This window comes from Perca fluviatilis, chromosome 7, assembly GCF_010015445.1.
Source record: "Perca fluviatilis chromosome 7, GENO_Pfluv_1.0, whole genome shotgun sequence".
Classification (NCBI taxonomy): domain Eukaryota; kingdom Metazoa; phylum Chordata; class Actinopteri; order Perciformes; family Percidae; genus Perca; species Perca fluviatilis.
This window is the reverse complement of record NC_053118.1, coordinates 14104756-14129994: the sequence shown is the minus strand read 5'-3', so window position 1 is coordinate 14129994 and position 25239 is coordinate 14104756. Positions and strand designations below refer to the sequence as shown.

Below are 25239 nucleotides of genomic sequence, written 5' to 3'. Positions count from 1 at the left end.
TGACACTTCTTGCACTTGTGAGTCTCCAGGAAACCAGTTATTAATGTATGATTTTTGTATATTCTTAATCTTAGTACAGTAATGAAGAATCCACTAAAAGGAAGGGAAATGTGTCGCAGCAAGGATGATAAAGCCTTTACTGCAAGAAGTACGAGGATAGATTTTAACTTGGACCACAGAGGAAAGTATAAACACAATAAAGTTATGTAATAACTGAAACCTTATAGTAATTTTGATGAGCATGATGCCTAAAACAGACTTTTACTAAAGGTTTCGCTGCTCCACACAGCCACAGCGAGAAGTACTGAGTACTGTTCTGATTTCCACGTCAGCTGTGTTGCCTCAGTGCCCACTCCTCCGTATCTGTGACTTCCAAGACGTCGTACGGCCAGCAGATGGGGTGTAGAGATGAGATTTTAGAGAGTGTTTAAGTCTGAGCCACGGGGAGCCTCTTCAGGGTCGATGGAGAGCAGATAATCCAACAACTCGGGTGAGGGGATTACAAACCTACAGGCAGACCTCTGCTGTTGGGTCCTGCTGTGGGGCACCTTCCACAGGTCACCCTTGTGAAATTTAGAAGTTGTAATTATTGTCAAAGTCAACTAAGTGCAGCTTGATGTTAGGATGAGTCACAGCTTGGACACCTCACCTTCTCTTCTTGCTGGCTTTTAGTACGGTTTTGTTTGACATAAGATCGTAAATATTCGGATGAAAAAGTGATGGTGATCTGTGATGAGTTTGCTAAAAATGACAGTAAAGGCAAGCACTAGGTTTTAACATTTTTACCTTATCATCAATCCCTCTGCCTTCCTCTTTTCTCACAAAGCTCAGCTCTTTACCCAGACGTGTCTCAGAAGAAAAAGGATATGCTGTATATTTTTTTTATTTAAAATTTAAAATTACGATGACAACAATTAACTCCAGCTCAACTGATACAAGTTTGAAGCCTTAATGGCACTAGTGCGTAATGCAAATGAAATCACCAGACACCTATAGGTAAAAAAGTTTACAACCCAAATTTAACAATATGAGAAATAACAATAATTACAGAATAGATTATACCATGGTATTCAAATGAGCCAAAAAGCCTTTTCTTTTTTTGCTCCTTTGCTTTTTTGGTCATGTTGGCACCACCCAAGCAATGTCAGGATGCATTTCCTCTCAAGCAAGTGAAGGGGTCTGCCACTGTGCTACAATCTGCACCCGCTTCTCAGGCAGGCTAAACCCTTTGACACCACAGTTTTTAATTAAAATTACATTAGGAGTAATCAGCCAGAAGAGTTGGGGATGGAGGTCAGAGGCATCGAGGGAGGGTTGGGTGAGATATGCTTTGTATAGATGATAAAGGGGGAGAGTTTGACCCTAAACCAGTGATCTCTGCTGCCAGGTCAGTATAGATGTTGCTATTGTGAGGCCTGGTTAGCTTGTGGTTGTTTTAGCACTTTTCTGGGGCCCTATACCTAAAAAAAAGGAGCAACAATACCGTAAGAAAATAGCAATGGCACATTTCTCTTCTCTATCCCACATACAAGTTTGATTAAACAATTCAACTACAATTAGTATAGAGTAAACCGCAAATATGAGATTAAAGTTTGATAATTGCCTCCAGTTACTGCATTATTCTCCCGTCCTGTTCTGACTTGCTCAGTGGTGATTCAGTAAAATTAAGTTGTAAAGTATAAAGTTTTTTTTTTTAATAAGAGACACATCTGGCTTTCTCACTGCATCTGTAAAAGGGAAAGACCAAATGTTAATATGACTACCTTCTTCCCAGAAACAGGAGAGGGCTGAAGAGAGAAGACTACAAAGACCCCATTCGTTCTCACTTGAGAGGCTCTCGCCAAGATAATTATAAGCTTTATGAAAGTACACAGCAAAAAGTGGAAGAAACCCACCAAAAGAATGGATAGACAGGAGAAGAAAATTACTTTTCCCCTCTGCCTTCGCTTTATGCCCCCTTTAACAAGAGATGAGTCGGCAATGGATGGAGCAGGCCTTCTTCAGGAGGCATCCCGGGGCTTTTTGCGGCGAGGCAAACAGCAGCGGGGAAGAGCATTCAGCCCTTCTTGTGTTTCTGCCATTCATTAAGCCAGCAAACCTTTGACCATTCTACAATGACCAGAGTTTTCCCTCATTGCATGGTCCATCAAGATGAAAAGATGAAGAGGACAGAGACGAGGACAACAAGGAGAGCAGAAATGAAGACCACACCATTTGAATAGGGGTTTGGTATAGAATCCGCTAGCACTAAACAATACCAAAGAGCACATCTTGTCTTTTGATCAAGTTTTTTTTTCTCCATCTCTCGCCCCTTTCTCTGAGTATGATCCTCTCTGGGCTTCTGTACCCACATTGCCTACACTGCGCTGAGTGTCTGAATGCGGTTAATTATCTAAAAGGAAAAGTTTGTACCTGTTGAAAAGCTATCCTTGGTTGCTTGGCTTGTTAATGCCAACAAAAAGCAGCCATAGCGGATGGTCAGAGGACACCACATGCTGCGGGAGCCTTTCAGACATGTCCCTAATAAGAATGCAGTGGTGAGAGCGCCTCTGAATGAACACAGGGGAGAAGGAAGATAGGTAGAAAGAAGAAAAGAAAGGGGAAAAAATATCTATAATTACTCCAAATGAAGAATAGGCTGAAGAAATGGCTGGGAAGGCTTTCCATTATGACAGAAAAAAACATCAAGTAGAGAAGGCAAAGCACAAGATCGATAGATTTTTAATGGATAAAAAAGACGTTTTTATAACATCTCAAAAGTAACGACGTTTTATGCATCAGCGCGCGTGTGTGTGTTTGTGTGTGTTTGAGAGTGGGCTTATGTTTTTTCTCAAGTAAAATCACATCTGTGACTTTTAAATATAAAAAAGTGCTATCCAGGCGCAATTATTTGATATTTTATTTTATCAGTCTGACAGTCAGTATGTTTCAGTATAGTCATACTATGGATACAGCTGTCTAAATCTTTGCTTTTTGCATGCAATGCCCGTAGATCTTTGGCAATTGCTCTCACAATATGCAGACACATTCTTCTCTCTTTGCTTCACTTCATCTGATGAAATGAATCCCAGAAGTAAGAAGAGGGCTGCCTCCTCTTTTCTCTCTGTCACCATTAGAGAGAGATGTTGCTGTCTGTCTGTTGGCCTGGCTTTTGATCTGTGTGTGTGAGTGTGTGTGTGTGTGTGTGTGTGTGCGTGTGCGTGTGTGTGTGTGTGTGTGTGTGTGTGTGAGTGTGTGTGTGTGTGTGTGTGTGTGCGTGTGCGTGTGTGTGTGTGTGTGTGTGTGTTGACCTGGGTGGAAGTGTCATCTTGTGCTGTAAATGGCTCTGTTAATGTTTTCACACTCTCTTTGGGAGAGGTAAAGCTTGGCTGGCAGTGTTCATCTAGTCATCAGGCCCTTCACACCTTAAAATACACTAATACACACAGCACTCACGCACACAATGTGCAAGGTGTTGCACAACCCGAAATATGTTAGAATTTCAATGTGCACGTGTTCACACCAGTGGACACGAGGGTTAGGTTCTAGTAGATCCGGTTCAGAGTTGATATTCAGCAAATTTCGAATTGAATGTTTTATCAGCTCTCTCATTTTTTTATTAGCACAGATCAATGTACAGAGCATTTGCAAATATGTAAACAATAGATCTTGACTGTTAAGTTATCTAAAACGTTTTGGAGCTAAAGTTGTTAAAAGCTAAATTAATTAAATAAAGTATAGGACAAACTCAATATTCACATTGGATGCTTTCCAATCCCAATCTTAGAGGACACACATATTAAATATACCTCCTCTAACCTAATTTGCTCAGCCTCTATGCCACCATCAGAATATGAATAGGCTATTTTTTGAGTTGTATTCGTCAATGATCCTCTCTGAGAAGGTGACTAGCACTGAAAGGTTTGTGAGCAATTGACAGAGCTTTTATGGGATCAGTAGGTGTGTGTGTGTCTATAATAAATGACACTAAAAATGGTGAAAAATACACCTTGCAAAGGATGATGCAAATCAAGACCTTATCTAAAAGCAATATGTTTATTCAATATAGTCTCGTGGAGTCAACGCTTTGGGCATCTGTGTGTGTGCGTGCGTGCGTGCGTGCGTGCATGTGTGCATGCGTGCGTGCGTGTGTGTGTGTGAGAGACGGGGACGAGTGAGTGTGGGGGTACGGAAGAAGACAGGCCTCACACAGGGCATAGGTGCTAAAATATACAGTGAGAAAAACTCTAGTGCGAATGTGACAGCTGAGCAATAGGGTGGATATGGAGTTCTGTTTTGTAGACAATACCAATCTATTTTTACTATCAGTGGTGTTATATATTTTCATCAGAATACATATATGGGCTGAAAAAAAGAAAATAGTTTTTTTGAAATGTTTTCCCAGGAGATTTTTAGTTTTGCTCCTAAAGTATTGTAGAGGGCATATCTTTATCTTCAAAATACTTTGTATTTTTTGTCTGCCAAATGTAGACTTACAGTATAATCATAAGGACAATGTGAATAATAAAGTATGAAAAGCAAATGTTTTTGACGTTACATACACTGTATGAGATTTCACTGAAAACTTCTTGCAACATTTTTCTATTTCATATTATCTTGCCATTTTCTCCGGCATAACATCTAGCACCCCTAAAGTAAGCAAACACATACACACACATAGCCTACATACACACACACACCCACACACAGCACAAGGAGCAAGGAAGCAGCCTCTCAATTATCAACCTCTCTCCACTCCTTTCAACACCTCGTGTTTCTCTGGTAATGACTGGATTAAAGCTCTGATTAAGATGCACTTAACCCATAAACAGCAGTCCCCATTCACATACCGTCAAAAAGCCAATTACAGCAAGCTGGGACTTCAATTAAGACTGACAAAGGCCAGACAATATCAGAGGTTTTGTGGGTGAGAGGAAGCAGGGATGAGTGTGTCACTTTGACTTCTGACAAGAGCAAAGATCTGGGTCAGGACATAAAACTAGTTGTAATATCAGATTTTGGGGTGAAAAATATTTTTTGGGGATAAAGAGGGTTTATTTAAGTGGCTTGCACAAGCATAAAACCACAAAATGGGTCTAGTAGTGAGAGTACACTGTGAAAATACTTTTGGTTGTAATTATTGGAAAATATTACAGAGATTTGAATTGCCTCAAAGTTTTCACTGTATGTCAGTTTCATTCATAACTTACACTGATTTGGTATTAAAGTGTCTTCTTTGTTGTTTGGTGAGCACTGGCTGCATTTTGTTTTATTAAATGAGAACTTTAAATGCCGGATTTAGTTTTTGCCAAGACACTGTCTTCTGAAACATGACAAAATCCTAAATTTGCATTTGACAAGAAGTGAATTAACAGAGTAAAGATGAATAAAGATACATTCAAAATATCTAGAAACCATCCAGACATAATTATGTCTGTTTACCTGCTTAGTTTTGATCTTTTGTAGTGGTAAACAAGAGATTCTTAGCCACAGGGACTGTTGCTTTTGCAGGGGTTACCAATTCAGACAGGCATTTTTTACTTCCAAACTTCTTAACAAAGCCGATTAATTAACTATCAGGCTTATACCTCTGAACCATAAAGAGCTTACAAATTACCTTGGGGGAAGTGATTACAACCATGGAAAACAATAAATCAATCAATGAATCTAATGAAGCCTGCGTGCCGGCACTGGCATTTCGCTCTTACTCTCAGTCATCTGTGGAATAACAATGGGAAAGAAGGGGATCATAGTTAAATTGTTAATCATAATGTGATACCACAGTCAGCAGATTCCCCATATGAGAAAAACATGCTCAGGGTCCTGCCTATCGGCTCAAAGAGAGGACATAATGCAGAAAATGTACTTTCCAGCCCACTGGAGAGAGGGACACTCTTTTAAACAATACAGAGAATGTATTTGTTCTTTTACTATTGCTGGGCTATTCTATTGATGCTATGTGGCTGCTGGGTCAATAATATATAGATGTAAGAAATATTTATGTTCTGTTTGAGCAAAGAAAAAGCATAGTCAGAACCAAGTGTAATTAGAGAATTGGTACATCATATTGATTGAGACAGAATCACATATTAAATCTACGACAAGGATGGGAGAGGGTGAACAGTTGGCCTTCTATATAGGCCTACATTATTGTCTTAATGCGATGCTCAATTGAAGCCTGTAGGGATTTCTTTCACAGTGAGGTCAGAGGTCAGCTAGAGAAAAAACAGCCTTTCGGTGGTAAATATGGGTAGATCCTAAATCGGCTCTGCTAGAATGGTAGACATAATTAGGTATAGCCATGGGGAGTGGGGTTGGTTAGGGTTAGGGTAAGAATACCAGGGTAAGCCAATCAGAGGCAGAATAAGGCGGGCCACGAGGCCCGTCCTGTGACGTTGACACGTCTACTGGATTCGGTCTAGCATCTACCGTAAATAAGAGATGGCTTGCTCAGCAGCTCTTCAACAGGGAGGATTTGAGCACTTTGAGTTGTTGGTTGAAAGTTGGTAAATCAAACCACTTGGAAGCCTCATGCTAATGAAGCAGATGGTGCAATAGAAGTAATTGGAATTCCCAATCACAATCAAAAAATTCAACAGGTGTGTTCGTATTACTATGAATCACTAGCCCCTTTCACTCAGCCCGATAAAGACGGGACATTTGTGCCCTTTACACCACCTCACCATCTGTGTGAAAGTTACGAAGACGGAATGGGGGGACAGAGTTGTTGCGCCTTTAAACCGGCAACTGAGGTAGTCAAAGAGCCGTAACCGATATCTGTGTGAAAAGGACAGCTGGCATGGTAGGACAACTACGATGCACAAGTTGAGCCAAAGGCAAGTCGAAAAGTGACAAAACTACTATAATGCATACAGTTGGCGGTTTTGGGTCCGGTGGACTGGGTCCAGTCAGGTTTGCATGGTTTATTAATGGTGCAGACTGGCTCACACACACTAGACGCCGATGCTGTTGTGTTAAGGCTCTGACACACCAACCCCACGGCCGACCTTCGGCAGAAAAGGCAGTCGGACTGACTGCCTCCCTGAGTTGGTCAAAAAAGTGCCTTCGAACACACCGAAGCAATGCTGACTTGAGCGTACGTTCTGCGCGTGCGCAAGACGTAATAAGTCTCCATAACAGTAGGCGGCACTAATCTGTATTGTCACCCAAAACATTTAAACCGGCAGCTGATTGGACGAACGCGTCAAGTGGGTCTGGCTTCTCCGGAATTTCAAAGCCAGACCATTATGGCCGGCTCGATTGGAATACGATCTCGTATTTTACGAAAATAGTTCACCGAAACATGTTTCTGAAAACATTTTAAGCGACAAATAGGCCATGCAGTTGCTGAATCTGTCTTCATTACAGATCGACAAAGGTCAGTTTAAAAGATTTCCGTCCAATTTTGAGAGACCCTAGTCATGCTCATCCCGCTCGTCATTTCCGGGTTAGCTCTCCACCAATCAGATTGGTCATTGAGTCCAACTGCCCGCCTTCCGATGTCAAATCGGCCCAAATGAAGGCCGACGGCTCCTCCGACTGACGACGGCACGGAACACACCGAACAGACTCGAGTCACTGACCTCGCCATAATCGGGTTGGTGTGTCAGGGCCTTTACACGTCATGCCTCTTTGATCACAGAATGCTGACATGCTATGTAAAATGACACACTGGGGCGGCATTATGCTGTCTTTGCTTGGTTCTGTGTAAATAAAGCCGGCATAACGGCAAACTTTCACTGCAGGGCTGGGGAGGGTAGGCTGCTGACACTGGCAGATTGGTGGGCAGGAACTTTTTACAGTACAGATTGGGTGATAACGAGGAAGTGCTCTAAACGGGCCCTAATTGCTACTGGCCCGAGACTTTTGCAACTTTCCTTTAGATAAGTGATTTTGGGAGTCATGGGTCTTGGCTGATGAAAGCTTCTAGGAAGATGAGTCTCTTGTGTGAAGTTGTGATCAGGGTGAACTGGCAGGGGTGGGCTCAGACACTTGATCATCAGTGAAATGGTATGCTCTCTTGTAGCAAAAAAAAAAAGCAGTGTTGTACTTCTGGTTTGAACAAATTTGAAAGACTGGTCTAGGTTGGGACCCCATGATAGCATAAACCCGTCCTTTGCCTCTGTTGAATACCAGCATAAGAGCTTTTACAGTATCACTGTGAAGTTGTTACAACTGTTGCTCCGCTAGTAGTACTCACCATATAGGTGATAGCTTAGAATGCCAATGTGGTGTTACATCAGATTTGAGAATCCAAAACTTACACTTACACTTACAAATATCTACAAGTTTACTGTTATTACCATAATGCTGCTCTCTGCCAGATCTCTCCTGATAAAGACATCCTTAATCTCAATGGGACTAATTGGTTGATAAAGGTTAAATGAATAGGATTTATACGCCTGCTGTATTTGTAAAGAGATATTCAGAGAGATAGCCTTCCAGTATAAAGTCATGCAACAGGATCTCATTAGCAAATGCAAATGAGAAAACACCAAATCTTCGCGGAGAGGCAGAAGTGTATCTCCATGGGATAGCTGGAACATGACAGCTCACCAACCGCCCCCACGCTGAGCACCAAATGTGATGGTCCGCTCCTGCTGCTACTCTTAACAGGATGTAGGACCAAACCATAAATGTAAGCGTAGCGGGGGGGGGGGAGAGAGAGACAAGGAAGTGGGTCCCTAGAGGCCTTCACCTTCTGCCATTTGAAGCCCTGCTGTAAAAGCTCTCATTGGTGACTATTTGATTGTGGAATAAGTATCCCAGTGGTATTTGTTATATCAGTCATTTATCAAAGAAATGCAGTGATATGTACATTATTTTGCTATATATACAATTGTATGTTTCATAGTACATAATTACACTCAAACAACTTAATTAAGTCTGTTCTTTATGCACTGGTAATTAATTAACAAAATGGAGTCAAAAATGAATTGTGAAAAATGTTAATTACGCTGCAAATGTTTATATTAGGATGCAAGTTTTTTCTTCTACCTTTCTGGTTTCCTGCATGATCTGTGAAGGCAGTTGATCAGCTATGAGGGCAGAAAGCTGAGATCACATTCAATTAATTAGGTTTTGTATGTCTGTAAGTTGTTGAGAGGGCATTTCCCAGGAAATGAGAAAGGCATACCCTCAAAGCCAATCAGAACTCTGATCTGAAAGCATGTCTGTCGTGACATCACAAGCTGTGGCGGGCAGAGTTCCTGCCGTGGCTTCAGACCAACAGACCTTCTGCTGCCAGCAGGGCGGCAGTGGCCTAGGGCAGGACGATGATGGCCAGGTCACCAGCTTTTCCTCCTGCCTGGCATGAGCACTGCGGGAGGAGTGACCATCAGGATGGCAAGATGTCAGACACAGCCCTTTAGACGTGTCAAAAAGCAGGCACAGCTAGGGGAAGCTGCTCATCGAGCGTGACAGAGAGAGGGGTGAGGCCATTATACAGACAGGCTGCCCATACATGATAAGCAAACAGCATTATGTGATGTATAGCAGTTATTTTTTGGTAATGAGATAAACTGATATAAGCTAGAAATTGTATGTTTTCATCATCACAGAGAGCGATAGTAAATAAGCAACTGGAAAATTGCTTGAAAATGCTGGAAGGTATGGTTTAAAGATCCCCTTAAGACATGTTTTAAGGCACTGTATAGTAATTTGTGTCTGATAGCCTATGTTTTTATTAACCTGTTAAAAATCTTCAGTTAAATCTACTATCAAAAAAATTTCAGAAAGTATGAATATGCAAATATTGTTTATTTCCAAAGTTAAACTACGATACACAAGAAGTCTCCTGCTTGACTGAAATATCCACTCTCCTCGGGCTCTGTCTTTGGGGATCTAAATATAAGTGTGAACGCACCCAAGACGCATTGAGATCCGATCGCTCAGACAACATTTGGAGGTGGTCTGGCCACATTCTTTTATGTGTGTATGTGAATGTGTCCTGGACCACATTGAAGGGCCGCCTACTCAGCTGAAGTCCTCTGCGTAAGCGGAAGCACAGCGTTCTCAAATCACGTAAGCTTGTTTTGTGTACAACGTCTGAAATCTTTGAAAAGCCCACAGAGATATATTACAAGTGTGTCAAACATCTAAGATTTGGGTTGCCTGGAACACGGCAAGGAAAAGACCCAGTCTGGATTTGGGGGTATCTCCTTGATGAAGTGAGATGCAATCACAAGTGGTCACTCAAGACGCATGTGGAGAGGTAATGCCTGGTGTGAAGTGACATTCTTAGAGCTGTCCACTTGTGATCAGATCACCCAAGAGGCATGTAAATGCCAGGTCTGAACAGGGAGTATGTGCACTAAGTTTCAAGTGTTAAATTCAGATTTAAGGTGAGCACAGAGTAAATTTCCCTCTTTAGCAGATGCATGTAATAACAGCCTTCTAGTGTCAAACTGCACACATCATTCTGCACAGTGAAGCTCAACCATCCAAGGGAAGTCCCAATACACAAAACACATTTTTACGTGGAGGGGGGGGGACACTAAGATATTTCTCAAGGAGGGTGAATGCAGAAAATGTTTACATGCGTAATGTGTCAGTGAGTGTGTGAACCCCTGTACTACCGGGCCAAATACAAGCTTATATAGAAACTGCAATAGAAACTTTTAACACTCCACATGTTCTCACTTCTGACTCACAACGCACGTGACTGTATGTGTTTGTGTGTCAAATGGGTAGTTTGCTAAATAAAGAAAAAGAAAGCTAGAGGGGGAGACAGAGAGTTTAATGTGCTTGCATTTCAATCCCATTCAAATTGATACTTGAGAATAAACATTTGTCACATTCATAAGAACAACAGCACCAACAAAAGTATGTCAAATGAGGGAAACAGGCTTCTAGTTCAAAGTAAATTTAGGACCACTGAAACCGCATGTGCACACCGAGATCTGTGAATTCTTACTCTATATTCATGACTTCTGAAATAATCAGACACCTCAATAAGTTTATCAGTGCAATCAGCAGAGGCCCATTAGCTTTAGACTGTTTGCTGTTCTAATAGTTTACCCAAAGGTTGATTTGTCTTGTTTGATGTGCAATGTGTTTATTTCAGAGGTGGCGACCTGCTTCATTAATCCTCTCAGTGTCATTGTCATGTAAACTCCTCTCCAAGTACGCAGCAGCTGAGCATCGTCTGGTTTTGAGAGAAGAGCTGGTCTTTAAAGCTGTTAAAAGGGGGCCCCATTAACACAGTAATGCAGCATCATTTAAGGTCTGAATTTGGTTTCCTTTGATATGAAGAAGTAGAAAACAGAAAGGTTGTCTGATATGGGTCCCTTTAAGAGCCAAACTGATATGTGAATTCTTTGTGCTTTTGTGACAAAATGTGTATATTGTGGCAACATTCATTATCAGCATTGTACCTTTTTATTGTGGTGAACCACAGAAAACAGTCAATAATAAAAACAAAACTAGTTTATATGTGAGTTGTTACTCATACAGATGTTTAAAATAAAATGCATTTTGTTTCTTTATGTCAGTGTCAAAGGCGATAACATAAATGTTTCTTCATATAGTGTTTTTTTTCAGCCCTTGGTGAAATCACACAGTAGCAGTGCACTCTCTTATGACTGAAATCTCCTTTTCATGCCTTGGCTGCTCCTCTGGTTGGGGCTCCTCACGCTTCAGACCCATTTCCATTTATACGGGGCATCCTATTGATTTGTATATCTTTTACTAGTCTTTAATAACTACAAAGACAGTGATACAGCTGAGTTTCAATCATGACAGGTTCCATCTGTGAACCTATTGACATGAAAATGAAAGTATTGTGTGTTTATTATTTTTATATTTTAAGTTGTATTGTCAGTGAGGTACATTTTCTCTCCAGGTTCTCATTTCAGTCTGACACATTTTCTACAACATGCTACTGAAGGTAAAGTATTACAATGGCCGAGTCTCTACCTCTCTGATTCACCTTGAAATTGAAATTAGCAGCAACTTTCATGTTGTTGATTTCATGCATTTTTTGAGGCTAATGTTGTGCTAAAAGTTTGAAAAAGTTGACTATACTCCTGTGGCCAGCTCCAGATCGGCACCGCCTTTCAGAAATCTGAACATTCATGTCTTTAGCTCTTTGTGTTAAAACCGGACGCTTTTCATTTGTAGACATGAGTGTTCTAGGAATGACAATGACACGTCATATACATAAAGCACAATATTAGGTCACCATAAACTCTGTACTTTGGACCCCCACAGACACACTCCAAGCCCTGATGGGACTGCTATTCTGGTGATATGCCTTTGTGAGGATGATGGGATGGAAATAATTCGAGGATGGATTAGGGAGCCTCCTATCTCTTACAGCTACACCTTGGCTGGGAGTGATGCCCCTCCCCTGGAGATCGGAGGAGAATCTGATAATAGGCTGCTATCTGTGCGTCACGGCCACGCGGAGAGAGCAGCGGTGAAAGCGGGAGTGCGCCTCCACGCTAATCAGTCCTCCGCCACATGGCTGGCTTTACTTTTGACTCTCTCCTTAGCCCAGACACATGATGATGTCCTGTGCTGGTATGGGCTCAGCTTCGCAGGTTATTTTTTCGCATTGATGTTGCATTTAGCTGAAATTATTTCTCTTGCGTCTTCAACTTGATTTTCAAAAGGCAACAGGAGGGAGAGTCGCTTGGTAAGTTTATATATTTAAGTTGTATATTATTACACTCTATATCAATTTGAATGTTTACGTTTTTATGACATTACGAAAATTATGACATGAAAGATTTGCTTAATTCAACATTGTAATAAATGATAAATTAAAACATTACTCTCCTCAAAATTACATGATAACAACTACAATTTAATCTAGCCTTTGGAATTATTTACAGCTGGATTCAAGCCACACTAAATCATTTTATTTGTCTATTCACATATTTAGCCTATTTGTATTTCTATTTGTTTGCTGTCATTTGTCACACCGGACTGTCTGTTCTAGGAAACATCACAGGTTTCTTCAAACGGAAAAATAATTGGCTATTTCCCTTTTTCACGTCGGGTATTCCTTTGGGACACAGATCCGCACCAGAATTGAATGAATGCAAATTCATTAACTCTGAATAATAACATAGGATTAACAGCATTCAGTGTATTACTTATAAAGTGAGTACATTTGTACATTTTTATTTTTTCCCCACAAAGAAGAAGAATTAGCAACAAATTAATGAATTGCTACACGTATAACCATTTTTTTTTTAAGACGTGGGGTTATCTCGTTAGTCCTTATAAATATAAAAAGCAAGAAAAGCACAACTTGTTTTTACTGAAACATTTGTTTTACATTACATTATCTCAAAATACGCCACCAAAGAATCGTGGGCGAGCTTTCACTTCAGTTTTACACCACAAAGCTATTCCCCCCCCAAAAAGAATCAGTGCTTTATTTTTCAGTTTGTCATATGATTTACAAGAAATTGGCTCTGTACCTCGAAGCGATTCCTCTTCAATATTAGGCCTCCAAATTCACCTCATTTATATCTGATCCGGTCAGTTGTATTAGTAAGCCTACAAATGTGTCATGGTTGTAGCCTATCTGAGCTACTGACCTTAATCACATCGCGTTTATATTTCTCCTTGTGAATTTGAATTTAAATAAAACTTCTTTTATTAGGCTACACTGAATTGTATGGAATAATTAGCATATGCTTTTAAAACATAGAAAATAATAGGCCTAATAATAATAAAAAAAGGGTAGAACACCTAAATGCCACATATTAATTGTTTTTAAGTTGGCAGTAAAGTCACTGCTTTTTAAAAGATGGCAATGCATTTCAACTATTCAAGACTTGACCACCTGTGATTCTATCCAAACCTGAACTTCGAGTTTTGAAAGAGTTCTCAGCCACACCCTGATACGCCCACGGAGTTTTGCTTTGATACGATGATGACGATCACTTTCCCATCTCACTGTATTTTCGTGTAGCCTACGCGCAGATTGCCAGCTTGGCACTCGTAGCCTTCCAAGTGATGATGAATCAGGTAGCCCAGTGACTGCAGATGTAGACTATAGCTCTTAAACATACTATGTTTCTGTCTCCAGAATTCAGACTTCAGTGGATGCTGCAGAAGAAGTTTTTTCTCAGAAGACACCTGGCATAAAAACCAGTAGGCCTAATTCCTGAGGGGTAGGCTATAGGCTAAGAAGAAAAGAGCAGTCTCAGCTGGGATCAAATAAAGCAACTTATCTATTTGATCAGACAAGAAAGGCAGCCATGCTCGGCGGTGAAGGGGAGAGCAGCACCTTCTCTTCTACGAAGGAAGCAGGGGATGACAGGCGCAAGTCTCCGGCTGTTGGTGGGGACGATCCGACTGCTGCCAGCAGGTACACAGAGCACGGGATGGATGCTGACCGCTACTACATCCCTCCTACAGTTTCTAAACAAAGCCCAGAAACACCGAGTCCCTGCTCTTTTCTCCCGTATACCCCCAGTGGGACAGTTTACACCCCTTCCAGCGCTGGCAGGTACCCCTCATCTCTCCACTTGAGCTCCGTGTTGCCTCCCGCGGGGTTTTCCCCCTCCGCAGCCGGCCGCAGTCACTTCAACCCGGCATACCAGCTCGGGCAGAGCCCCGGCTGCATCTACCCGCCCTACACTGGCTCAGGGTCGGCTCTGAGCAACTTAACTCTACCCACCGCCGGCCCGGGGGTCAGGGCCCAGGTATACCTCTGCAACCGGCCGCTGTGGCTCAAGTTCCACCGGCACCAGACCGAGATGATCATCACCAAGCAGGGCAGGTGAGACAGCAGGAGGAGAGGATACAGAGGAAGTAACCTTGATACAATTAGCCTATCGCGATTTTCATGGGAAATAATTTAACTCGCCTCGGTTCACGTGAATTAGGCCTACATTTCATTTGCTGAGAAAAAAAATCTGATTTTCACGGTCATCCAATAAAACCTAGTTTAGGCTATAGCTATTCCAATGCCGTCTATCATAGTGCATTTGGTTTTGTGTTTGCAGACGGATGTTCCCGTTCCTCAGTTTTAACATAGCTGGTCTGAGCCTGACAGCGCACTACAGCGTGTTTGTGGAGGTGGTGCTGGCGGATCCAAACCACTGGAGATTTCAAGGTGGCAAGTGGGTCACCTGCGGGAAGGCGGACAACAGCAGCCAAGGTACTGAAACATCGTCAGAACGATATTTGACATTTTTATCATTTCATTTCTTACGATGTGGAAATAACCATAGAAACAATAAAAAAAAAAAACTATGGAAATAACTGACATGGAAAGACTTGTTCTATTTGCCAGAATACAATTAGCATATTCGTTACAATTAAGTCTTATGTTTATGTGTATAGCCTATACCTTTTGAAATAGAGGTGTGCAATATATTAAACTTTTTTTCTTCTTCCAATAAGTAGCTGGTGTAGCCTACTTGGCATTGCATTGAGTTTGATGTTAGAGAATGTCTTTATTTCAGGGAACAAAGTCTACATCCATCCCGAGTCTCCAAACACAGGGGCCCACTGGATGAGACAAGAAATCTCCTTCAGCAAACTGAAACTCACGAACAACAAAGGAACCGGTCACAATACCTCGCAGGTATGCCAAACTAATACATACATAAATACAGGCTAAACAATAGCTATAACTAACGCCACTCATTGAAGCTTTAAATAATTTGTAGCCTATTCGAATGTCACCATATGTTTTGTTGCATTGACATACTGTCATGTATCATATTGTAATATAGCCTAGGCTATAGTAAAATATTTACCCTGATAAATAATAAAGGTAAAGCGCACCATTTACAAGTTTGAGCATATACGTAAATCATACCAGCATAATTCGGTAATTGAAACTTTTTTATTTAAAATAAAAAAATAAAAACATTTTTTGGAAGGAAATTCATTTGCGTCATTAGAACAAACCAAATGATCTTTTTGCACACATTGCACGTTTTAGAAAATCATTTATCGCGTAGCCTACTTTTAAAAATGAACCAACGATTTAACGGATTTGACCATGTTATTACGCAGATGATTGTCCTGCAATCGCTGCATAAGTACCAGCCCAGGCTGCACATCGTGGAGGTGACGGAGGACGGGGTGGAGGACAGTGACGTGAAGACTCAGAGCTTCACCTTTCCAGAGAACCAGTTCATAGCTGTGACTGCCTACCAGAACACTGATGTAAGCATGATGAAACATGCCTCCATATGCTTCTCTTGTGCCACCAGGTGTTTTTTAAACTATAGATTGCAATGCTGGAATGTAACTAAGTACATTTACTCAAGTACTGTACTTAAGAACAAATTTAAGGTACTTGAGACTTTTCTTTTCATGCCACTTTCTGCTCCACTACATTTCAGAGAGAAATATAGTACTTTTACTCCACTACATTAATCTGACAGCTTGTTTACAAAAAATAAAATACAAAACACATGCAGTTTATGAAATAGGACGTTTATTATAAATTAAACTACCCAACAATATAATGGCCTACAAGTCCAGCTTAAATTATTAGCCAATTAAACACTTAGTTGATTGACAGAACTGTTTGGATCGAACCAGTTTCTAAAAAGTGAGGATTTTTCTGCATTGAGTTTTTTTTACTTTTAATACTTTAAGTACATTTTCCTGATGAAACTTACATTATTTTACTTAAGTAGCATTTTCAGTGCAGAACTTTTACTTATAACAGTATTTTTGCAGTGTGGTATTAGTACTTTTACTTAAGTAAAGGATCTGAGTACTTCTTCCACCACTGATAGACTGTTGTACTCATAATATACCTACCTTGTAAGTAGAAAATGCATCTTGTCTTGATCCATTTGTTATTTCTATTCATTGAAACTCATTCAGTGGACATGCATGCAGCAGTTTTTAAGTGTTAATTATCTACCTGCTATTTGTATAGTTTGACATGCAAGTGGTTAGTAGGTAATAGGCATTCAACTGCATGATGTTTCTTTACATTTTTTTTCCTTCTTTATCGTAACATATCAATATGAAGCTTATTCTTTATTTGCTTTGTTTTAGATTACGCAGCTGAAAATTGATCACAACCCCTTTGCCAAAGGATTCAGAGATAATTATGATTCGTGAGTATTTTACTTTATTGTCACACATTTCTCACCAGTTATGAACTGAGTATAAATATAAAAAATTTACAACACGTATATATATATCTATCTATATATATATATATCTATCTATATATATATATATATATATATATATATATATATATATATATATATATATATATATATCAGATTATATGTTTTATGGAGTCAACTGTGTTGTAATTTGTTATTTACCAATTTAAGATATGCTGTTTCATATGTGTGTGTGCCAACTCATTTTCAAAGATGTTTTTTTTACACCATGATTTTTTTCACCCAGACACTGCTCTTCCTTGACCTCAAGTTCATACGTACATGTATTTTCCAGGATGTACACAGCTCAAGAGCATGACCGACTCACACCGTCTCCGACCGACTCTCCTCGTGCCCACCAGATTGTCCCCGGGGCCCGCTACACCATGCAGCCCCTCTTTCAGGACCAATTTGTCAACAACCTTCCTCAGAATCGCTTCTATAACAGTGAGAGAGCAGTGCCGCAGACTAACAGCCTCCTCTCGCCTCAGACAGAAGACGGAGCTTCGCAGAGGTGGTTTGTTACCTCCATGCAGCAAGGGGGAAACGGCACTAGCACCACCAGCAAACTAGATCTGACACCCTATGAGGGGGAATACTCAAGCTCCCTGCTGCCTTATGGTATCAAATCCCTGTCCATGCAAACATCCCACGCTCTCAGCTACTACCCAGACTCTCCTTTCCCCACCATGTCTGCAGGGTGGGGGTCCAGAGCAGCATACCAGAGAAAGATTACTCCCAGCCTGCCTTGGTCTCCCAGGCCCAGTCCCACCACTGGCTTCTCAGAGGACTCAAACAAAGTTAAACCACAGATAGAAGAGGAGGTTAACGGCAGTGGAAGCCTAATCTCCCCCTGGACAGAGACACAGCCATCAGCTCTGTCCTTAGACAACGCTCATTCATTTTCCACAGCCTGCAAACGGAGGCGTTTATCTCTCACTGGTCCCAGCACAGAGGACTCTGACATCAAGTGTGAGGACTTGGCCTCTGCTGCCACCAACAGTAGCCCCTATATCAAAGAAGCACCCTCATCCAAAGGCATGGCAGCGTACTATTCCTTTTACACAAACCCTTAATTTTTTTTATCTCTGAAATGTTTTGTCTCTCATTTTGGTTGTTCTTCATTTGCCATGCATATGTTTTTTTGTTTATCTTTTGTTGTTATGGGCACACTCAGAGTTTGTCTTGGTGGTATTAAATGTGGTGATCATTGTTTTGTTTCTTCCCTTTGTGGTTACAAAGGAAATACCAAGGACACTTAAACACATTCACATTCCTGAGATGTTGTTGGCTTATTTCATCTATTCTGTATTTAGTCCATCTGTTCTCATGAACTGGACTATATGTTTTTTTTCACAGCCCCATTTATGAAACTCTGAATATGAAGTTTGAAAGTGCCAAAGCATTTAATTTGCTGTATATGCCTTTACACTGAGGTTATGTGTTTACAGAGTATTTATTAAAGGCCTGTTGATATGAAATATGTGCACTCATAAATGTGTCGATAATATGCTGTATATACCTTCATTGCAATGTTCAGAATTTTGATAATAAAAGGCATGTGTTTTATTGAATATCTGAGTGGTTATTTCAAGTTAAGACACCTTTGTCCCTGTTTAAATACAGCTTACTTTACATATGATGGGCTAATGGGAACATTTAATATTGCATTTGTTTGATAAAGGAATGCACCAGTTAAAGATTTCTGCTCACAAGGTATATTTGATGATTATATACATTATAATTGGTTCATTACTCATAGGAACCACCTAATACGCAGGAGTGTGGGGGTAAAACCACTTGAATTGAGCTAACCCATATTGGACTGACACAAATGTTGCAACTTCATTTCATCTAACAGCACAATTTGTTTTCGTGGACTCTGTCGCACTCTTGTGGCATTTTATTGTACTCACAGCTACCAAATCAATCAGACTGTTGAGTTGAGATGGACAATGTAGGCCTACATCTGACATTAAAATGGAATTAGGCTACATTTGCATTGTATCTTGCTTAGACCCTTACACTACAGCCGATGTTTTCCACTTTATATTTCATTTTGAAGAATCCCATGTCTTTTCTGTCCATGGGAACCTGTATATTTGACACACGTTAGATAAAGTTGCATGTCCGTCATATTGCACTCCAAATATGATGCTAAGCCGTTGCGATAAACAGGAAGTAACCCAGTGGACTTCAAAAATAAAAAAAATAAACAAACTTAGCCTAGTTGGTCATTTCATGTCATGAGTCCAGTATATTGCAAAATCGTGACGTAAGGATGCAAAAGTAAATTTATAGCGTCAATGTGTGTATTTTATTGTTTAGTCTCAGAGAAAAAAAGGAGCGCAACTGATTTCTTTCTCCGAGTGTTTGGGGGTTTGTGCTGAAACCTGGCAACCCGTCTATCAGCCACTGCTGCGAGCAGAGCAGAGTCAACGAAGAGTTGACAGGAGCAACACCACTCCTCTGTGCACACATTATTTATGGTTTGCCTCACTAACAAGAAAATCTTCTGGTTATTGTGCTAGCGAGTGCCAGTTTATTCACAAGATCTGGTCTACAACGGCAAGATGTACCATATGTGTAAGTCGGAATACTTGTTACTCATTGTTTACTCTGAGTTTATAAACTGTGCTTGCTGAGTTGGCTAGTAGCACGGTTAGCTTGCTAGCTGATCCGATAGCGTAACGTTATGCACTGACGTTAGCCAACGCAGATGCTAGCGTCATGATGTTTTTATGCTTTTGAATAACATCCAGCTAGCAAGGAGTATTGTGTATTGTGATTAGCACTAGCACGTTCAACAAACGGATTGGTTTGCAGCTAACGTTATCTAAGGTCAGTTGGCTGGGGAATGTTTTCATTAACCAGAAATGTAACAAAGCGTTATGACGGACTGTTTGGTCAATAACAAAACACACTGCCGTTGGTTTGAGCTAGCGAAAATGGTAAACACCACACAGCATGGGGAAAGGCCTGCATGAAGGAGTTTAGTGACAAGTGGCAAGCTACGCAGACGAACTGTTACATTTTAATATCCTTAGCTGCCGCTGTTAGATAGCTATAACGTTAGTTAGATGTTGGTTGGCGCTGTCATAGAGGAGTGTCAGATATGTTAATTAGTTACACATTCGGATAGGAACGTTAACCGTATCAAGTATAATGTGTTACCATCTTTGAGGTTGTATAACAGTTCAAAGATCAGATCAGTTGTTTACAAGTGTTCACCAAGGTGGGACATTTTCTGTTAGTGTTGCCCTCTGTGTGATTATGATGGTATCTGTCCTCCTCACATGGCACAAGCTTGACACAGATTAGTGATGTAAGGAAAGTTTACTTGTGCCGTCCTCTGTATAATTTGCTAACGTTTTACTGTGTGTAAGTTATGTGTTAATTTTATTTGAATATACAGGGTCCTATTGCAAGGGTGGCTGTAGATAATGTCCTATCCTAAAAATAGCAAAACACATTTAAAGAAGTACTTATTTAGGTTGGCTGAATAAAGAACAAATGATCAATCAATGCATGTAAACTGACTTATGAAAAAAATCTGTTACAGAGGGTGAGGAGGAGCCCCAACCCACTCTGGTCCAGCCTCTGTTCCCCTTACCTCCATTCTACGTTGGATGTTTTCGTAGAGGGTTTCTCTCACCAATCTTTATCAAAAGTTGAAACATGAGAATAGGAAATTATGGCCATATTTTACACTAAATGGGTATCTGCTCCTATACTTGATTGTAACATGCGAGCACCTCATAACGTTACTAAACTTACTTACGTTAAAGATATATACTCAGTTGCCTGTTTATTACATGTAGGTACTCTATGCAGTACCTTCATGAAGGTTAGAATGTTCCGTTTTGGTTAAAGCTGTTTTAAAGAGATGTCGATTTAACTTTATTATATTTTTGGAGGATGTAGTTTGTGGTGCTGCTGAACTAGAAACACTTATTAGTATCTCAATTCAAATTTCAAATTACAGTGAGTATTACGTTTCCTGGAAAAAAGTTATAGGTCCCTTCTTCATTCCAATCTGTGACACACACACACACACACACACACACACACACACACACACACACACACACACACACACACACACACAGTGTACAGTCTTGACATTGTTTACATAAGCTACGGAAACTGATCAATTGTCCTGGAAAAAAGAAATGTAAAAATTTGCTTTGCATTTCCTTTGTCATTGTGGCATTGTTGAGTTAGGTTTCCTGGATGCATTTTTTGTTTACATAAGGTGTATATTTTGCACTGAAATCTGTGACCCCTCAATATCTGTCTCCCTACCTAAACCTGAACCAAACCCTTATCCCTAACCCTAGTTTTGCTTTGGGGGCGCTACGGATTTTAACAGGAGGGACACAGATGTCATCAGGTCCCAAATTTTGCTACACCTACACCAAGGCATTATTGTGCAGACGGATTTGTATGGTGGTAAGAACTCAGTATGAATTCATTTTAGTATCATGAAGTAGACTATATTGTGCTGAAGGAGGTGATATTATCTGTTGATTTGTGCTTTAGCTCACCAAAAAAGCATTACATTGCCCAAAACAGTGACGGCCATATGGTGCTCTGGTGGAAGCGAAATGCTGACTCGCTGCATGTTGTTCTTTAGTTGAGGATATCTCGCTTCACAATGAGTCCTGGCCTCAGTGGGATGGGCAGCATTGGCACGGAGAGGCGGAAGCTCCTGGTGATGCCAGAGGAAGTCTTGTCCTTTTCTCTGTGTGAGCTTTGTTGGCACTATGTTTAGTTATTCCAAACAAAAAATAAAAAGAGCAACACAAGGAGGTGGTTTACAGTGCCGTGGTAATGCTGACAGAGGGGCTTGTAGCAGAGCAGTCTGAGCAACCTTGGAGATGCAACTCTCGGCCTTGTGATTCAGAGGCAGGGGAAGTGATTAATACTCACCATTTTTCAGTTGACAAGGCCTTGTTGGACTCGGACACAGCCATAAAGGAATTAAACTCCTGTTTTTCTTCTTTTCTTTTGGACAATCAGTATGCTGGCCTATTGGACTTGAACAGATTGAAGACGACTAAGTCAGAGCTTGAACCTACGGTAGGGGAAGAGATGGGGAACACAGCGACCAAGTTCCGAAAGGCTGTCATCAATGGGGATGAGGTGCTGGCATGCCAACTGTATGAGAGCAACCCGCAGTTCAAGGAGGCTCTGGATCCCAACTCTACATACGGAGAGTCCTACCAGCACAACTACACTTTGCATGCGCCAGCACTTTACGCGCCGACTCACGTACACGTCAGGATATGGTCCAGATAAATCTAACTTGCAGCAAACTGAATGTACATTTGAGCGTCATTGATGAGAAAATGGATATCTAGCTAGGGTTGATAGATGAGGGACTAATTTGTTGTGCTCTAGATGTTTGATATGCTGCAGTTTATTAATTCATTACAATATTATTTGTATTTATTACGTGGCACACGCTCAGATATCAAGTGTCCTTTGAACACTTCTCTTATTTTTTTTAGCATTCTGTTGCTCAGCTGGTCCCATCTATTACTGTATTGCTGCATCGTAAGAGAACATTTTTCCTGTTTTGTCTCTATACGTCTCTGTCCCATCTGTCTCTCCACATAGCCATCTGTTAGAAGCTCTCAGGAATGCAACATGCTGGGATGGAATAGGATGGGGCTCCAAGAGCTTCCCACCCCACAAGCTACCAACCTTGCATGTGTTTGTCTTTACTCCTCTCAGGCCCTATCGTTTCTCCGCTTATAGGATGCTAGTTCAACTTTGGATGCCTACCTCATTAAAAATGCTTGGTGGGTTTTAACATGTCAGAAGTTAACAGCAAAGTCAAGTGTAAGCAAAATATACGACTGGATAGATGAATGCCGCACCACAATTCTGAGACTCAAACTAATTAACTAATTTGGATAATAATTTAGCTGAGGTGCAATGTGTAGTTCTCTAGATTTTATTTCAAATATTGTTGTTGAACCAGCACCTCATGCCAAGGCCGATGAGGTGGTGGGGCGTTTTGAGGAAGCTGGACAGGGAGCGTAAGAAGTGCAAAAACTGGTGTGTTTATTAACAAAACAACAACAAAAAATACTCAAATAAAGGGCACAAACAAATATATGTGTGTGTGTGTGTGTGTGTACCCACAACAATAAGCACCCCATGTTATATACAAATGTCAATTGCTGCAGAACTATCTTACCCATTGTTGTACACCTTAGGAGTGCCCAGCCCCTACGTGTCGAAAGGACATAAGCAGGCAAACCTGCAGGCACTCTTCTTAATTGCGCTGGTGATCACATTAAGGCAGAAACATAGCAAAAATACTATGGGTACATCCCATGTCCCTTATTTGATATCTCCTCAGTCCTGGGCTGAATCGGAAGGGATTCTGTCCCTTCTTTCATGAAGGCCGTCTCAAAGCTCTAATTTCTACCTAGAGGACAGAGGAGCACAATACACGAGAGCATCCTTCCCGGAAGCCGTGCAGCTGAAAGCCGTTGCTAACTCCGCCCATACAGCTGACAAATTCATGTGACGCTTCAGAGGAAAGGACGTCTTACCCCTCTAAACACATTTCCTCGTTTCCTCGCGTCTCTTCTGCGTGTAAGACGCGAGTAAGGGAAGCAAGTGGAGGAGCCGGCAATGCAATATAAATAAGAGAAGTGAGAAGGACCCCATGTCCCCGTAAACCAAACAGTTCTATGTTATTTTACACAGATCAAATGATAATTTATCAAATAAAATAAAACATACTAAAAATTAAGGATTAAGCAGACACAAAACATTGTTAATTTTGGGAACAGGGCCTAGTGAAAAGGGAGAAAGGCAGCCTTTACACAATTGTGAAGTACACTACTTAAACGGCTCTAGAATACACTAAAAGTAGAATCAACTAAGCATAACAGAAATAAGTGATATTTGTTATTTTCACCCTTTTAGGTCTTTTCTCCTAAGCAAAGATGGGAATCCTAACAAGCGTAATGTGCACAATGAGACATCTCTGCACCTTCTCTGCATGGGGCCCCGGATCCTGACCTTAGAGGGGGCACTGCAACCCCGGCTCTCACGGCCATATGAAGACAAGCAGCGTAGGGCTGAATGTCTACAAATCATTCTGGCATGGACCGGAGCAAAGCTGGACCATGGAGAGTATGAGATCGCTGATATCAATGCCACTGACAACAAGAAAAACACCTGCCTGCACTATGCTGCTGCCTCAGGCATGAAGACTTGTGTTGAGGTGAGATTCCAAAGTCCTGTGGGCATTTTTCAGTATGGGCTAATGTAAAATTTCCTGAAGAATGACATTTTAGGTATAGGTCAAAGGCTCCATAGATATAAATGGAAGAGCCTCACTAAGACAGGGAGAAATTTGAGTGGAATGAAGATAAAAGGGGCCAGAGTAACCCTGATGTTAACACAAATTATTCAATGTCTGCCCTTTTGTTCTATGAATATTTGTATAATAGTGGCTTTTATATATATATATATATATATATATATATATATATATATATATATATATATATATATATATATATATATATATATATATATATATATATTTTTCCCCCATTCATTATATTAAGTTAGACCAGTCCCTTTTGCATGCAGAGTTTTGGGAAGATGTTGTGCAACACACATCATCTTTATTAATCCCTGGGGCAGGATGAATCACGTACAAAGGTCACATTAAGTCGCGTTAAGCTATCACTGTGTGTGTCTCAATATCTGCCTTTGTAAAGACCGGAGTTTTAGTTTTTGGAGACCAATTTTGTTTCTATGATTCATAATTATATAATTTTTAACTGTTGAATTTTTCTTTCTTAAATTTCCCCCTTAAACTGTGAATTGACATATACAGCAAAATGCAATTTGCACCATATGTAAAACAACATGTCAAAGTTGGGAGGCAGGCAGGTCTGGTGTGATAGAGAGAAACCTACAATAAAACTTCGGAAAATTTAGCAAAAGGCAAAGTGGACAAGAATAAATTGAACTAATGTTTTGGAAGCTGAAATTACATCATACTTGACATAGTCTATATCAATGAAGATTCATTTAAGGGATTACTCCGGTGCCGCCGGGAGATCCGTCGGACATCCCTCATTTTCGTCTGGATGTCCCTCACCTTCCGCTTACT

General features: G+C 40.7%; 2 protein-coding genes across 4 annotated transcripts in view; both read left to right on the top strand.

Annotated features, from left to right (window-relative positions):
* The first annotated feature begins 12371 nt into the window (after positions 1-12371).
* LOC120561599 (eomesodermin-like) lies at positions 12372-18661 on the top strand. Of its 2 annotated transcripts, none has more exons than XM_039804741.1 (7): positions 12372-12616; positions 14024-14719; positions 14946-15100; positions 15408-15529; positions 15967-16119; positions 16969-17030; positions 17335-18661. In XM_039804741.1, the coding sequence occupies exons 2-7, from the start codon at positions 14196-14198 to the stop codon at positions 18161-18163; spliced, it is 1845 nt and encodes a 614-aa protein (XP_039660675.1). In that variant the 5' UTR covers positions 12372-12616; positions 14024-14195; the 3' UTR covers positions 18164-18661. The 2 variants fall into 2 exon arrangements, with proteins under 2 accessions (XP_039660675.1, XP_039660676.1); XM_039804742.1 differs by having other exon boundaries at positions 12373-12616; positions 17383-18661.
* An 836-nt stretch (positions 18662-19497) lies between these two features.
* Positions 19498-25239, top strand: part of LOC120561827 (ankyrin repeat and IBR domain-containing protein 1-like) — a 42103-nt gene continuing 36361 nt past the window's right edge. Inside the window, exons 1-3 of one of the 2 annotated variants that reach the window (XM_039805111.1) lie at positions 21460-21539; positions 22110-22365; positions 24032-24336. In XM_039805111.1, the coding sequence (XP_039661045.1) occupies positions 21471-21539; positions 22110-22365; positions 24032-24336 (630 nt within the window). In that variant the 5' untranslated portion in view covers positions 21460-21470. Of the gene's footprint in view, positions 19674-21459; positions 21540-22109; positions 22366-24031; positions 24337-25239 lie in introns of those variants that run through there. The other variant, XM_039805110.1, reaches the window with a different exon arrangement.